The sequence below is a fragment of the Neofelis nebulosa genome, chromosome 16, assembly GCF_028018385.1.
Source record: "Neofelis nebulosa isolate mNeoNeb1 chromosome 16, mNeoNeb1.pri, whole genome shotgun sequence".
Classification (NCBI taxonomy): domain Eukaryota; kingdom Metazoa; phylum Chordata; class Mammalia; order Carnivora; family Felidae; genus Neofelis; species Neofelis nebulosa.
Genome location: NC_080797.1, coordinates 19,750,621 through 19,765,075, shown reverse-complemented (window position 1 = coordinate 19,765,075; position 14,455 = coordinate 19,750,621). Strand labels below are relative to the sequence as shown.

The 14,455-nt window shown below is 46.7% G+C and overlaps 1 protein-coding gene and 1 long non-coding RNA gene across 3 annotated transcripts in view; one reads left to right on the top strand and one right to left on the bottom strand.

Moving 5' to 3' along the window:
- Nucleotides 1-4,988: 4,988 nt before the first annotated feature.
- On the bottom strand, nt 4,989-12,846 carry CD300E (CD300e molecule). The gene is made up of 5 exons (XM_058705044.1): nt 11,737-12,846; nt 11,417-11,623; nt 8,746-9,090; nt 6,601-6,712; nt 4,989-5,899 (listed from the first exon to the last, which is right to left on the bottom strand). Exons 2-5 carry the CDS (start codon nt 11,454-11,456, stop codon nt 5,632-5,634), a joined length of 765 nt encoding a protein of 254 aa, XP_058561027.1. The 5' UTR covers nt 11,457-11,623; nt 11,737-12,846; the 3' UTR covers nt 4,989-5,631.
- LOC131498148 (uncharacterized) overlaps nt 11,594-14,455 on the top strand; it is a 23,502-nt gene continuing 20,640 nt past the window's right edge. For both annotated transcript variants that reach the window (XR_009255311.1, XR_009255310.1), the window contains exon 1: nt 11,594-11,785. This is a non-coding gene — a long non-coding RNA (uncharacterized LOC131498148). The remainder of the gene's footprint in view (nt 11,786-14,455) is intronic.

Sequence of the window (14,455 nt, the reverse complement as noted above, 5' to 3'; positions counted from 1 at the left end):
TTTGCGGGGAGGGGCTTTGAAACAATGCAAATATTCCTGTCCCCTTATCTACATCGGTGGCCTCCAAGCACAGGGGATTCACCCAGTCGTCACCAGAACAGTTCATTTCTGTTCTCCCATTTGTCCCTTGGCCTCACTGGTCCTTATGTGCAGGGGCTCCATGGACTGTTTGGACTTTTCCATCGAGATGGACAGATCTGTTCCCTTCTTGTCTGTGACCCTGCCCATCCCCCAGGCAGCTCACACCCACCATCACCCACTCCTGGGTTTGGCCTGATCTTTGGCCTTTCCATGCTCCCACACCCCTAACCTCCACCCCCCATCTCACCCCAGCTGAACAATGCAAACCCAGGATGCTGGGCTCTTTGTGTTTAACTTCCTCCCACTTACTCATCAAAAACTAACAACACAAAAACAGCCCTTTTCTTTTTAAATTTCAAAGTTATACATTTTCCTCTCAACCATTTTGTTTTTCAGGGGTGTTTTTTATTTTTCTCTTTTACTTACATTTTTCCTGGGTTCTGTTCTTTTTTGTCTCTATATTTTATTTTGAACCATTTTCGGGACTTATATCTCTTTTCTGAGCTCCTTCCTTAGAGAGGTCATGTTGTCTGTAATTTCTCTTAGACTGAGCCAAACTGGCCATCTGGACTCCTCCTCTGTGTCCTGGGCCCCTGGCGCTCATGAAGCAAGTTCTCCAGCTGCATTTTTTTTTAAATAATGTATTGTCAAGTTAGCTAACATACAGTGTACACAGTGTAGTCTTGGCTTCAGGAGTAGATTCCCATGATTCATCACTTACATACAACACTCAGTGTTCATCCCAACAAGTGCCCTCCTCAATGCCCATCTCCCATTTGCCCCAACCTCTAACCCTCACCCCTGTCAATCCTCAGTTTTTTCTCTGTATTTAAGAGTCTCCTAGAGTTTGCCTCCCTCTCTGTTTGTAATTGATTTTTCCTTCAATCCCCTATGGTCTTCTGTTAAGTTTCTCAAATTCCACATGGAGTGAAAACACGATATCTGTCTTTTTCTGACTGACTTATTTCACTCAGCATAATACCTTCCAGTTCCATCCACATTGTTGTAAATGGAAATATTTCATTCTTTTTCATTGCCGAGTCATATTCCATTGTATATACATACTACATCTTCTTTATCTATCCATCAGTTAATGGATATTTTGGCTCTTTCCATAATTTGACTATTGTTGATAGTGCTGCTATAATAATTGTGGTACATATGCCCCTATGAATCAGTACTCCTGTATCCTTTGGATAAATTCCTAGTAGTGCTATTGCTGGGTCATAAAGTAATTCTATTTGTAATTTTTTGAGGAACGCCCACACTGCTTTCCAGAGTGGCTGCACCAGTTTGCATTCCCACCAACAGTGCAAAAAGTTTCCATTTCTCCACATCCTCGCCAACATCTGCTGTTTCCTGAATTGTTAATTTTAGCCACTCTGACCAGTGCGAGGTTGTATCTCATTGTGGTTTTGATTTGTATCAAAACATCATCACTGATGATGAGTGATGTTGAGCATCTTTTCATGTGTCTGTTGGCCAGCTGGATATCTTCTCTTTTTTTCCAATATATGAAATTTATTGTCAAATTGGTTTCCATATAACACCCAGTGCTTATCCCAAAAGGTGCCCTCCTCAATACCCATCACCCACCCTCCCCTCCCTCCCAGTCCCCATCAACCCTCAGTTTGTTCTCAGTTTTTAACAGTCTCTTATGCTTTGGCTCTCTCCCACTCTAACCTCCTTTTTTTTTTTTCCCTTCCCCTCCCCCATGGGTTTCTGTTAAGTTTCTCAGGATCCACATAAGAGTGAAAACATATGGTATCTGTCTTTCTCAGTATGGCTTATTTCACTTAGCATAACACTCTCCAGTTCCATCCACGTTGTGGATATCTTCTTTAGAAAAGTGTTTGTTCATGTCTTCTGCCCATTTCCTCACTGGATTATTTGTTTTTCATGTGTTGAGTTTGATAAGTTCCTTATAGATTTTTGATACTGACCCTTTATCTGATATGTTATTTGCAAATATCTTCTCCCATTCCACTGTTTGACTTTTAGTTTTGTTGATTGTTTCCTTTGCTGTGCAGAAGTTTTTATCTTGATGAGGTTCCAAAAGTTCATTTTTGCTTTTATTTCCCTTGCTGCTGGAGACATGTCTTGACATGTTTCCAGCTGCATTTTGCTGGTGCTGTGTTCCTCTCCTTGAGTCTGTCAGTGAGGAAAGGTGCTGGTCCATTTTCAACTAGAAACTTCCTTAGAATGTGGTCAGGGCACTGCAGAGAGGGTTGGGTAGGCAGGGGGGTGTTCTACAGCAGCAGGTGACTTCTTGTGGGGAACACAAGTTCTGACCAGTGCTGACAGCTCCAGCCCACATGATTCTGATTCACACCTCTGAAAAGGGCAATACCTCCAGGCCCAGGAGCCCATGCATGTTACCACGTGGGGAGTCGGCCCCAGGTTCCCACCACAGGGCTGTGTCTCCTAGGGCTATGTCTCCCAGGGGCCTCCCCCCAGCCCACTGTGCATCCGGCAGAGGCAGCATGTTCCTCTGAACTGTCCTGCCTGGGACTGGAACGTCCAGTTCTCTCTGCTTAGATCTTCTGTAGGGCACAAAACAGCAATCTGCCTGTCATGTCACAGATTCTGTGGTCAGGAATTTGGACAGAGTGCAGCAGGGATGGCCTGTCTCTGCTCCAAAAACTCTGGGGCTTCAGCTGGAAAGACATAATGGCAGTGGGGGGGGGGACCTAAATGGCTGGGTGCTACTGTCATCTGGAAGCTTCTTTTCTGCGTGTCTAGAGCATGTGCCAGGTTGATCTCAATCTTGATAGTTGACCTGAGATCCTACAGGAGGCCTCTCCATGTGGACCTGGGTTCTGAGAAGGAGAGTATCCAAAACAAACATTTCAAGAAATGGAGGATGGAGCTACAGGGTTCCTTTGGGCCTTGCCTCAGAAGTCACACAGGGTCACTGTCACCATACTCTATCCATGCATTCTGATGTCCGATGGCGATGAACACTGTTTTTTGGGGGGTGAAAAAAATGCTGTTTTTATACCGAAAATTATTTTTATGTACAAAACATAGATGATCAGTTGATAGATGGATCGACTGATTGAGATATAGAACATAGGCGTATAGTATATCTTTGGTATTAAAATTTCATACCTATGGCGGGGGGGGCGGGTTCTAATAAAAGAAAATTACTAAACAACATCATTAGGAGGATATCCTTAGGAGGATAATTAGGGGAAAAGTTGGGAATCTGCTCTAAGCTACTGACCTCACAGCCCTGGCCCACCCAGACTCAAGGGGAGGGGACACACCCCCAACTCTCAATAACAGGAGTGTCAAGAAATTTACAGTCCCGGTTTAGAGCTGCCACCTGGAAGAATCTTAATATAGTGCCTTCACATCAGATTAAAGAATGAGGGGCCCAGAAGGGCTGAGGCCCCGGCCCCCCAGTCATAAGGCCAGGGAGCAGACTTGGACCTGCCCCAAGGAGGTCCACACCACGATACTGCGAGTCCATCTGTGCACTGGACAGGTCAGGTCCCAAGTCTGCTGGGGGCACCATGTGGCCCCAGTGTAAGTACTAGGCAGACACAACGATGCTCTGAACTTTCTCTGCTTTACTCACTGGTCACAGACTGCATCCGAGAATTGCATGAACTTATGAATAGGTTTTGCTTGGATCACAATATTTATTTAAGTGGAGGTTGTTGCCTATATGTACACATGAGCCACTTCACTCCTGGCTTCTCTTTTAAAAGCAGAAATGTCGGAAAACAGTGGGTCCACGATGCTACATGCTCCACAGAGTCATCAGAATGTTTAAGACCTTCCAGGGGCTCCTGGGGTTCCGGGACACCACTAAAGCACACAGATTAGGAAGGAAAAAATAAAACTGTGCCTTTGTGCAGGCAACATAATTGTGTAGAAAATCCCAAAGAATCTATCCAAAAATTTTTACCAAACTGCTAGAACTGGTAAATTAATTTAACAAGTCGCATGAATAAAGATCGATACACACACACATACATACATATACACACATACATACACACACATGCATGCACACACATACACACACTCACACATACACACATATATACCAACACATATACATACATACATAAACACATATGCATACACACACATATACACACCTACACACACAATCTTACTTGTAAACTAGCAATGAGCATGTAGAAAATGAAAGGAAAAGTACAGTGTTGTTCACGAGTGCTCAAAAAGAAGACAAAATACCCAGGTATAAATCTAACAGAACACATGCAACATCCAGATACTTAAATTTACAAAACACTGGTGATAGAAGCCAAGGAATATTTAACTAAATTGCAAGAGATACCATGTTTATGGACTGGAAGACTCAACATAGTAAAGATGTCAATGTTCCCAGTATTGATCTATAAGTTTAATACGATTCCGATCATACACAAGTTTACTTGAAAATTTATCTGGAAAGTGAAGAAACAAGAATGCTTGAAATAATTTTGGAACAGAATAAAGTACATCATAAGCTTCTTTCTTGCCCATCATTGTGCTTCCTACACCTCCCTGTGTGCCTCCCTGGCTGAATTTCTCCTTCAGCGGAGTCCTGGGCCAGTCCCGGCTCTCCTCCAATGGCCCTGCCCTTGTGGGAGCCACGCCAGGGTTCAGGTTCTGAGTGTGGCGGCCCTGCCTGCAAACTCAGTGCTCCGGAGCTTGGAGTGTTTTCTGGAAACTGGCATCACTAGCCCAGGGAAGGCTTGGGCTTGGTGGAGACGAGAGGGCTGCTCCACACACAAGGAGTTGAGTGAAGATGGTGACACGTGCTTATAACAGACTGCGCGCCTCACTGCAAACTTCAGGGAGGGAGCCGTTGACGAGCATTCAAACCCAACAGAGCCCTTTCCAGGGCTGGTGTGCTCCGTGGTGGCTGTGGCATCATGTCAACCTGATGTGGGGAGGTACTCCTCACCTCTGTGGCCTTGTCTTTAGAAAACTGTCTGCTTCTCCTATGGAAAGCACCAACTGTTGACAGGTGGCTTCAGCCACACTTCTGCTACAGTGGACTGTCCACCAGCCCTGTGTGCAGGAGGCCCACAAGGGTGGAGAATTCTGGGAGTGATATTGGGGGCACCCACTGCAGCTCCAACCAGCTCCAGGGCTTTAACCGAAAGCTCTTCAGTCATGGCCGGCCCAGGCAGAGATGTTTGAGCACAGCGTACATTCCCTGATCACAGGGACACAAATGAGGTTGAAGCCCTGTTGAGCCCGAAGACTGAGACTATGCGGGGTAAGTCCTCAGGGAGCCTCCTGGCTACAGGGAGGAGGTGGTTATTACCCTGGGAGACACTGAGCTGAGGAGCTTTTGTGGCAATGAAAAGAGTAAAGGGCTGGACTTTCCAGTAACCTCTAGAGAATTCTTGCCCTTGAGAGGTAGGCATAAGAGCAAGGGGCCAAGGAATCTGGGATAGAGAGAGGAGGACCCCAAACACTGGCCCAGGAGACTCATCCTTCCTGCACCTGAGCACTTGCAACAAGTGTCATCCAAGACCCAGGATTCTCCCTTGAGATACAGGAACAATATCTCCAGAAGACTTAGGTGCCTCCAGAATCCAGGCACTGCTGCCCCCCTGCCCTGGAGTCCAGAGTCTGAAGGTCTCTTCTATCTGGTCTGAAAGGCTGTATTCCTGGACAGGGCTTTCCTGGGGACGGTGCACTATGTGATGGCTTCTCTTTGTCAGGCTGACTTCCTCCAGGGCCTTTCAGAGGCCTGTTCACCCAGAGGACAGCACCCACCAATGTCAAGAACAGGGGCAGCTTCAGGAACACCAGGAGCAGCAAGTGGACACTGCTGGACGAGGACCTGTCCGGGGAAATAGGGACAGAAAGTGAGCTGCCTCCTCAAGGGAGTGGGGCCAGGACCCTTCTCTCCCCACCTGTCCCTGCAACCTGAGCCCAAATCACTTAGGATCAAACCTGGAAAGGACACGTGTCAGGGCAGCACTTCTCTGGGCCCCCTCCCCTTCCTTGATCATGAAAGCCACCCCCACCCTCACTTTAAAGTCCTGATCCTTGTCCTCTGTCCTGCAGGACCTGACAGAAACATCATGGCCTTTTCTGGGTATCTTTGGGAGGAGAAAAACAGCCTGGAGCCAGTCCATCTCCCTGCCCTGGCCCCCACAAGCGGCTCCTGGTATAGGATCTCTGATACAGCCAAGACCTCTGGAGGCAAGCCCGGGTTGGGAGGACAGAACCAGAACCTGGAGTCCAGAACCAGGTGGAGAAGTAGAGGGGGTGGGGTGGGGTGGGAGAGGCTGCACATCCACCTGAACCAGCCTCCTGGTTCCCTGTAGCTGCCCCATGTGGGAGAGGGTTCACAGAACAAGTGGTATTTTCCGTGAGGAATCCCCATGCAGCCATGGAGAATGTAAAAATCAGGACCAGAACTGGAAGAAAACCCAGCAGCAGTGAGGTAAAAAGAGCATGGTGTGTTGTCAGCCCCCACCCAAAGGTCCCATAAGGCTTCTGAACCCCTTCTGTGATTTGTAGGTTGTGATCCCTTACCCCGAGCAGTGGATCAACACTTCCTCAGCACTGAAGTTCTGCTTGGTACTCAGCCCCGGAAAGATGTCAGATGCAGCTTGACATGTGGTCTCCTCTGCGGTTTTACGTGGTGCTAGAGACAAGTCACACATCAGGTGCTGCCCTCTCCCTAGCCATGCATGAAGTGCCCATTTGGACCCAATGTTGCACACCATCACCCACTCACAAAAGGGACTCTGAAGCTAGACCCAGGCCACCTCCTGGATGGAGTGAGCCCCTCAGGGACCAAGTGAGACTTTTTCAGAACTGGTCATAAAAGCCATCTCTAGTAAGTGCCAGGTCTTTCTTTCCATCCCAAGTCTGACTCTGCCTGGGGTGACAACAGGGGTCTCTCAGGGGCTTCCCCAGCTGACGAGGAGCCCCAGAGGGAGGAGGGACAGGGATGAGTCTAAATAGATGGAGTCAGGTCAATAGAAAGTGAGTACAGGGGCAGACTCCATCAAGTGCAGCAGGAGCACAAAGGAGGACATGGACCTCAGCTACTTTCCAGGCAGACAAAGGAAAGACATGAGGGATGGTGACGCCTAGCGGAGGCCGCAGGGATTACAAGATAGTTTTAGGACTCGAGCCTGTTTCCAGGTTGAGGTAAAGAGTGTGGATAATCGATGGAAGAAGGATACAGATGCGCAAAGAGAGAATTTGGCTCAAGGGAATGGAGAGGCAAGGAGCTACAGGGTGAGAAGCCAGCTTCAGGATGACTGTTATTGAACAGAAGGAAACTTCCTTCCACCTAGAAGGGAAAGAGGGAAGAATGAGTTAAGCATCACAGAAGTGTATAAGGCCAGAAGAAAAGAAATTGAGAGAGTTCACATCTGGTATCAAGTACGCCCTTAGTAAGGTAGAAGAACAGGAGGGTCATATTAGAAACCATGAATTTGTATTGACACCCATAGGTGCCTTCTGTGACTATTCTTCAGCAGTACTGGAGCAAATAGATTTTAGGTAGGGGATGAATTTGCCCTAGCTTGCCTGGGACTTTTCCAGTTGTAGCACTGAAAGTCCTGCATCCCAAGGAACTTGCCAGTCCTGGGCAACCCCCAATGGTTGCTCGCTCTAATTTTAAGATGGATCCAGGGATTAAGTTTTCGAGAAGTAGGTAGGGAAATGGTGCACAAGAGTGGAGGGTACTGGTGAGAGAAGAAAATGTAGTCTTCCATGAGGGTTGAGGAAGGAAGTGAGATCAGGGCAGGAGCAGGATGGGTAATAAATGGGGAGAGAATGGAGAGAGGCATCAAAGGATTGGAGGCATATGTGAGGTTGAGAATAGATAGGGCCAGTGGGGGTGAGGGTGTGGGAAAGCTGATGCACAGAAAGCTGTCCAAAAGTACAATGTCTGAGTGTAGGGTTCTGAACATGGGCCAGTTTTGGGTGACAGCAAGCTGTGCAATGTTGCCATGGAGTGGAATTCTGGAAAGTGGAAATGTGGGCCACTGCAGTCAAGAAGGTCATGGAACCCAAGAAAAGGATGTTGGACTAGTTATTCATTAAAAACTCCCAAGACAATGGCAGGGATTAGGGAGTAAACTAGAAGCTAATGGAAGGCCATGCAAAGGACAGGTAGAGGGGTGTGGCCATGTGACACAAGTGTTAAAGGAGGCAGATAGGACAGTAATAGGTTGGAAGCTGTAATGAAGGGGTGGGAGAATTTGGACACAGCTTCACAGCCCTATAGCACATCGAGGTAGGAGAAGGAGCAGCTTCCACTCAAGAAGCTTATTTTTTGAAATGAGAGGAGTGAGGTTAATTTCAGGACAGTATAGTAGAGGGAATGTTCTGTGAGCAAGCTGAAGATGTATATACAAAGAGCTTATTTCCTTTAGTGCAGGTTTCCAAAGGGCATGTGGAAATAGCCTTGGTCCAGCAGGGAGGGGCCTCCCAGGCAATGGAGAGAGAGAGTGAGGGCACCTTGGGCTACACACCCCCACCCATGCCAAGGCTAAAGGGTCAGTCACCTCTCTCTCTGCCCTCATCATAAGCTCTTCCCAACACCACTGGGACTAAGGACTAGACAAGGCCTAAAGACACTCTTCAGTATGGCACCCATCCTCATCCCCATGTTCAGTCATGTCCCATAAGCTCTGCTGATGGAGTGAGAAGATCTCTTACCTGGGGAAACAGACACCTTAACCTGGACTGAAGTGCCAGATGACCAGAAGCCCAGGTACCATGTTTTCCGAACTCTACACCAGTAGGATCCAGCATCGTCTGCAGTGAGGTTCTCCATGGTCACGATGAAGGTAAGGCGATCAGCATGGTCTCTGATAGACACGCGACCATTCTTTTCTTTTGCTTCTCCCTGGGTCTCCACAATATTGTCACATGTGCCCTCATTCTGCCCTCGGCACCAGTATTTTTTATAACTCTGGTACTCTTCCTCATACTGACACTGCACACTCAGAGAGCCACCCAAGGTGCCTGTCACAGAGCTGGGGCCCGTCAGGGACAAAGAGCCTGGAAAACACAAGCCATGTCCCAGGACTCTATCTCAATGGGTCCCCTCAGTAGCTGTATGCCTGAAGCCCAAGGGGAAACTTGCCAAGGAGGTATAGGTGGTTCCAGGCTCAGGTATGGGGACCTGGACGGACATCTGAACTTAGGACCTAAGCCAGAGGGTTTGGAGACTACAGCCAGAAAGATAAGTAGAGACCTGTGCTCTATAAGCCCAGAAACACTGAGTAACCACATAGGGATGCCAGCCCTTGGGGACAGGGAGAATTGGAACAAAGCTAGTTCTCAGCAGAGTGAGCTGACTGTCTTGCCCTATCCTTAGACTGGCAGCCTTTGCCAGACGTGAAATTCAGTCACACACAAAAATATCTCCCTTTGGAGAGAGGCTCTGCATTCTAGGTTTTCTGCAATTCAAACTTGTTCTGCAAGAGTACAACTTCTTGTTTACTCTGCTCTCCACATGTTCTCAAGAGAGGAAAAGTAAACCCCTGGCTCTCATCCAGACTACACTTGAGGGAGGAGTGACGCATTGCTGAGAAGGGCTCAGTCCCAAGGAGACCCTAGTAGGCTTCTCGACAGAGGTTTGGGGCATGAGCTGACTCCCTCCCATTGACCCCCCATCACAGTACCCGGAGCCTCACCATCTTTCTTTACAACTTTCTCCCCTTCCTCTCTCAGGCTAGCCATACAACTCTTTGGGGTGCCCTCTATAAAAATGTAAAGTGGTCACACATTTCCAAACGGTGTTTATAACCCCAGTGTGTGGTGGGTGGGAGAAAGTAGGGACAAGCAGGAAGGAGCTGAGCCAGGAGCTGGGATGGAAAAAAAAGAACCAAAATTCATAAGTGACTCCAAAGTTTCAACCTGGACCCAGGAGGAATCCTAGGGTCAACCCACGTGCATCTGGAGAGGTCAGCCAGTCCACATGAAGGAGTGGGAAGAGGTTTCCAATCCAGTTTAATTGCACCCAGGCTAGGGCACTTAGACAATTATATTAGATTTAAGCAAGCAGACCGTGATAGGCCGGTAAACTGACTCTGGGTAAGGAGCAAGGCGGGGTGAGGGGAGTCGAGGAGTAGCCATGGTTTATACTGTTTGCCAATTTCTGTGGTGTAAATGCTCTCACCACGACTGATTTCAGGCCAACAACATGCTGTCACTGGACACGGGGTTGGGAAGATAAGCCCATAATCAGTTCTTATGAGCCGATGCAAGCTGGCTTCAGCCACTACTGCTTTGGATGCCCGTTTCATTAATTACGGTAACTCAGAAAACATCTATTATCATCGTCATCCTCATTCAAGGCATTTTGAGCACCTCCCACGTGTAATGAGATGCATCTCTTTTAAAAGTCTTTCTGAGTCTAAGATCTCAGTTATGAGGGCTCTGGGGGGCCTTGAAGATCATCCTGTCTACTCTACCGTGTTACTGGAAAGAAAATTATGTTTTGGCCAGTTGCACCCAGCTGGTATTCTTCCTTTAAACCTCTGCCTTTTCCACTCACTATTCTGGAGCAGTCCATGATTATGTTGGGCAGGTTCCATGTCATAAAAATTATTCTACAAACATGAAGAATACCATCCGATTTTTACCCTAAACTTACTTCCTGTAGAGAATGGGCTCTCGTCCATGTTGAATGCTTATTTTTAACAGTTTCTATTCTGAAACTCCAACCTTCAATGGACAATTTTATTTACCTGCCTGAACTACATCTTGTTCCAGAAAGGGTCTGAGGTGGGTGCGGAGGATGCCATTTTAGATCCTTCATTAATTCCTACTAAAAACCTTTCCAACCCCTTTAAACTAAGCTCTGACAAAATACAACTGTTGCTAATTTTTGAAATCTCCATGATCTTTAATATCTCTACACTTTTTCATAAGCTATTCCCACTTTCCACTCAGCCAATTTATTCATCTTTCAAGACCAATGTCCAGTGGAGCGTCAGTGAAGAATTGCACCTGGTCAAGAGCAGTGTTTGGGGCCCTTGTTGTGCACCTCCACACCATATAAATAAATCTCTTTCTACAACAAGTTCAACACTGTATCATAGTGGTTTGTCTCCCTCATTCAACTATGAGTTCCTGACTGCAGAAGTTGCTCTTAAACACAGCAACCAGAATGCTCCTGGCACACATCTGGTGCTCAATAAGTGTATGTAGGATCTGTAGGTGAATGTCTGAGTAGATAGAAGGATACACAGATGGATGAATGGATGTGTCCTTCTTGTGTCTGCTGAGGCTTCACCTCTGGCTTGAACCCAGGATAGACCTTCTGCCCACTGTTCCACCCCCTGAAATACCAGGTACCCAAAGCCCCAGCCTCACTCACCTGAGAGGCAGAGAAGGAGCAGAGCTGGGGACAGCCACATGGTCCCGTCTCTCTGGCTAGTGTCCCCAGCAAATCCAAGTCCCAGCTGGAATCCAGGTGTTTGTGACAGAGCCTAGGGCATCCACCTTCTACTTGTTCAAGTTTCCTTTGTGTTTCTCTCTCATTTACTTCCTTGTTCTTCTCCTAGACACTTCCTAATTTGAAGCCCTACTTAGAAACAGAAGAATGACAAGAGATACTTCAGACAATGGACTAAGAACAACATGGGAAATCTGCTGATTTGTGCTTCATCTAACGGCAATATAATGTTTGGATCATACCCCAAGCCTCCATGAAAGCCAATCCCAATATATGAAACCTCCAACAGAGGTGAGCCTTTGAACCTGCCTCCCATTCTTCTTCCCGTCTGGGTTTGCTTGCTTGACATAACCAGCTGCTCCTGCTCTCTGGCTGCCTACTTTGGGGTCATAAAACATGCCCACTTAAAGATCAGGGGGGAGGACTCCCCATAACTCTCTCAACCATAACCTCCAGGCAGTTGACCTCATACCCTTTCCTCTAACTTAGTCTCTGTCTTGGCTCCAGGCCCAACTTTCTGATTTCCTGTGGGGATGCTCAACCTGCTTGTACATTATCAACCTAATTTAGTATAAGGGCTTTGGTTAAGGGTCTAGATTCTGGAGTTATGCAGATTCAAATCCCGCCTCCATTATGTACTACCCATGTGCCCTTGGGCATGTTGCTAAATCACTCTCTTCCCTAGTTTCTTCATGTATAAGGTACAGTAGTTGGTAACCATTCTTGCATCATAGGAAATAAATGAGTGAACAAACATAAAGCATTTGGCACAGTGCCTGGAACATAGTAGTAACTACTCAGTAAAAATGTTAAATATCTTTAGAATAGTCCTGGAACAGGACTAGCTTCTCATCTGGTCTATCAACCAGCTGTACATTCCCTCCAATTCAAATTACACACCAGAGGCATATTCTTCTCTAAGACACAGGTATCTAAACATGTAATTCCAGTGATAAATAACCCCCATCATTTTCTTCTCTTTCCCAGTGGTTGATACCCATAGCCTATAACCTTCACTATCTTTTGAAACTCTCTATCAGATTATCTGTCACTTCAAACTTGCTGTAAGGGCACAATTTCTTATTTTCCTTCTTTCACCATATCTAATGAAATATGGTATACATGTTGAGCCCCAGAGGGAAAAAGCCACATGGCTCCTGCTTGCATGTATGTGACTAGTCACTCAACTGGGGGACCCAGAATGAGTGGAACTAATGGTAGGCACAACTCTGTGTACCCTGTTCTTCAGCACAGACAACAGTTGGAGGTTTCCATTCTCCCATCAAGAGCATCAAACAGATCTTCAGTCACCTAGGTCCTGCTTTTACATTGTTTTCTTCTGCTTTCTTTTTTCCCCCCAATCTGATCCTTGAAATTTTTTTTTTATAAAATAAAGGAAATTGGAATGAGCAAAGGCAAGCAATAATGGTTTAAAATTTATAAAATATGTCTAATGTGGTCACATTTCATTATCCAATAAGAAAGGACAAATTCCAGGCAATATGGTAGACTGAGCCAATACACAGACTGTCTTCTAGCTCCAAACATGGAAATCCTATCTAAAACGCAACCCAAGGGGCACCTGGATAGCTCAGTCAGTTGAGCATCCAACTCTTCATTTTGGCTCAGGTCATGATCCCAGGGTAGTAGGATGGAGCTCTACATCAGGCTCTGTGCTAGGCATGGGGCCTACTTTATTTTTTTTTTAATTTTTTTTAACGTTTATTTATTTTTGAGACAGAGAGAGACAGAGCATGAACAGGGGAGGGTCAGAGAGAGGGAGACACAGAATCTGAAACAGGCTCCAGGCTCCGAGCTGTCAGCACAGAGCCCGATGCGGGGCTCGAACTCACAGACGGCGAGATCATGACCTGAGCTGAAGTCGGCCGCCCAACCGACTGAGCCACCCAGGCGCCCCTAACCTACTTTAGATTTTCTTCTCTCTCTCTCTCTCTCTCTCTCCCTCCCTCCCTCTCTTTCTCTTTCCCTCCCTCTGTCTCCCCTCTCTAAAATTTTTTAAAAAGAAAAATTAATAAAAGTAAAATAAATAAAATGCAACTCCAAAGGTTCTGATACTTAAGTGAATTCAAAATCAAGCAAAGGAGGAGATCCTGGGTGGCTCAGTCAGTTAAGCGTCAAACTTCAGCTTAGGTCATGATCTCATGGTTCGTGAGTTCAAACCCCGCATCAGGCTCTGTGCTGACAGCTCGGAGCCCGGAGCCTGCTTGGGATTCTGTGTCTCCCTCTCCCTTTGCCTCTCCCCCACTCGTGCGCGCACGCTCTCTCTCTCTCTCTCTCTCTCAAATAAATAAATAAACAAACAAATAAACCAAAGCAAAGGAAATCCCCAAGTGCCAGAAATGTAAAGGGAACTGAAAGCCAAGACTATGAACGGGATCTGATACCAGATGGCTGATGGGAACTATCAGAATGGATACGGGCTTTAGGAGGAAAGGGGCTGGCATTTCAACAACCACAAGGGGACAGGAGCTTATGCCTTAGGTCCATACCAGATGGGTAACTGGAGCAGAGCTCCCTGCCCAAAACTGGGATCCATGAAGGGTCACCACAGCCCCAGAATGGAGTGAGGGCATACTTCATTGATAGCCTCAGGAGAGCACCAAGGTATCTTGGCCCCCTGGAGCCACAGGAGTTACAGAGTCTTCCATAAGAATTGGCACCCAAACAGTACTACACTGAGGTGTGACAGCCAAAGTCACTGTTTCCCATAGCATGAGAGGCTTGGGTAAAGTAATTAATATAAAATCAGGTTGACAAATGATGAGGCTTGCAGGGCTTTGGGAGACATGGATGCAAAACCATGCCTCCTGGCCACCCTCTGGTTTTCTATAGTCCATGAGCTAAGGACACTTTTACATTTAAAAAAAAAAAATTTAGTGTTTATTTATTATTGGGAAAGAGAGAGAGAGCATGAGCATGGGAGGGGCAGAGAGAGGGGAA

What these genes read in the sequence shown, in the direction of transcription:
- CD300E (XM_058705044.1), bottom strand. Translation starts at nt 11,456, where the DNA reads ATGTGGCTGTCCCCAGCTCTGCTCCTTCTCTGCCTCTCAG. An exon ending in TAAGGTGTCTGTTTCCCCAG is followed by an intron (nt 6,713 to 8,745) that starts GTAAGAGATCTT and finishes ACTTGTCTCTAG; the next exon opens with CACCACGTAAAACCGCAGAG. An exon ending in GTGTTGATCCACTGCTCGGG is followed by an intron (nt 5,900 to 6,600) that starts GTAAGGGATCAC and finishes TTCCCCGGACAG; the next exon opens with GTCCTCGTCCAGCAGTGTCC.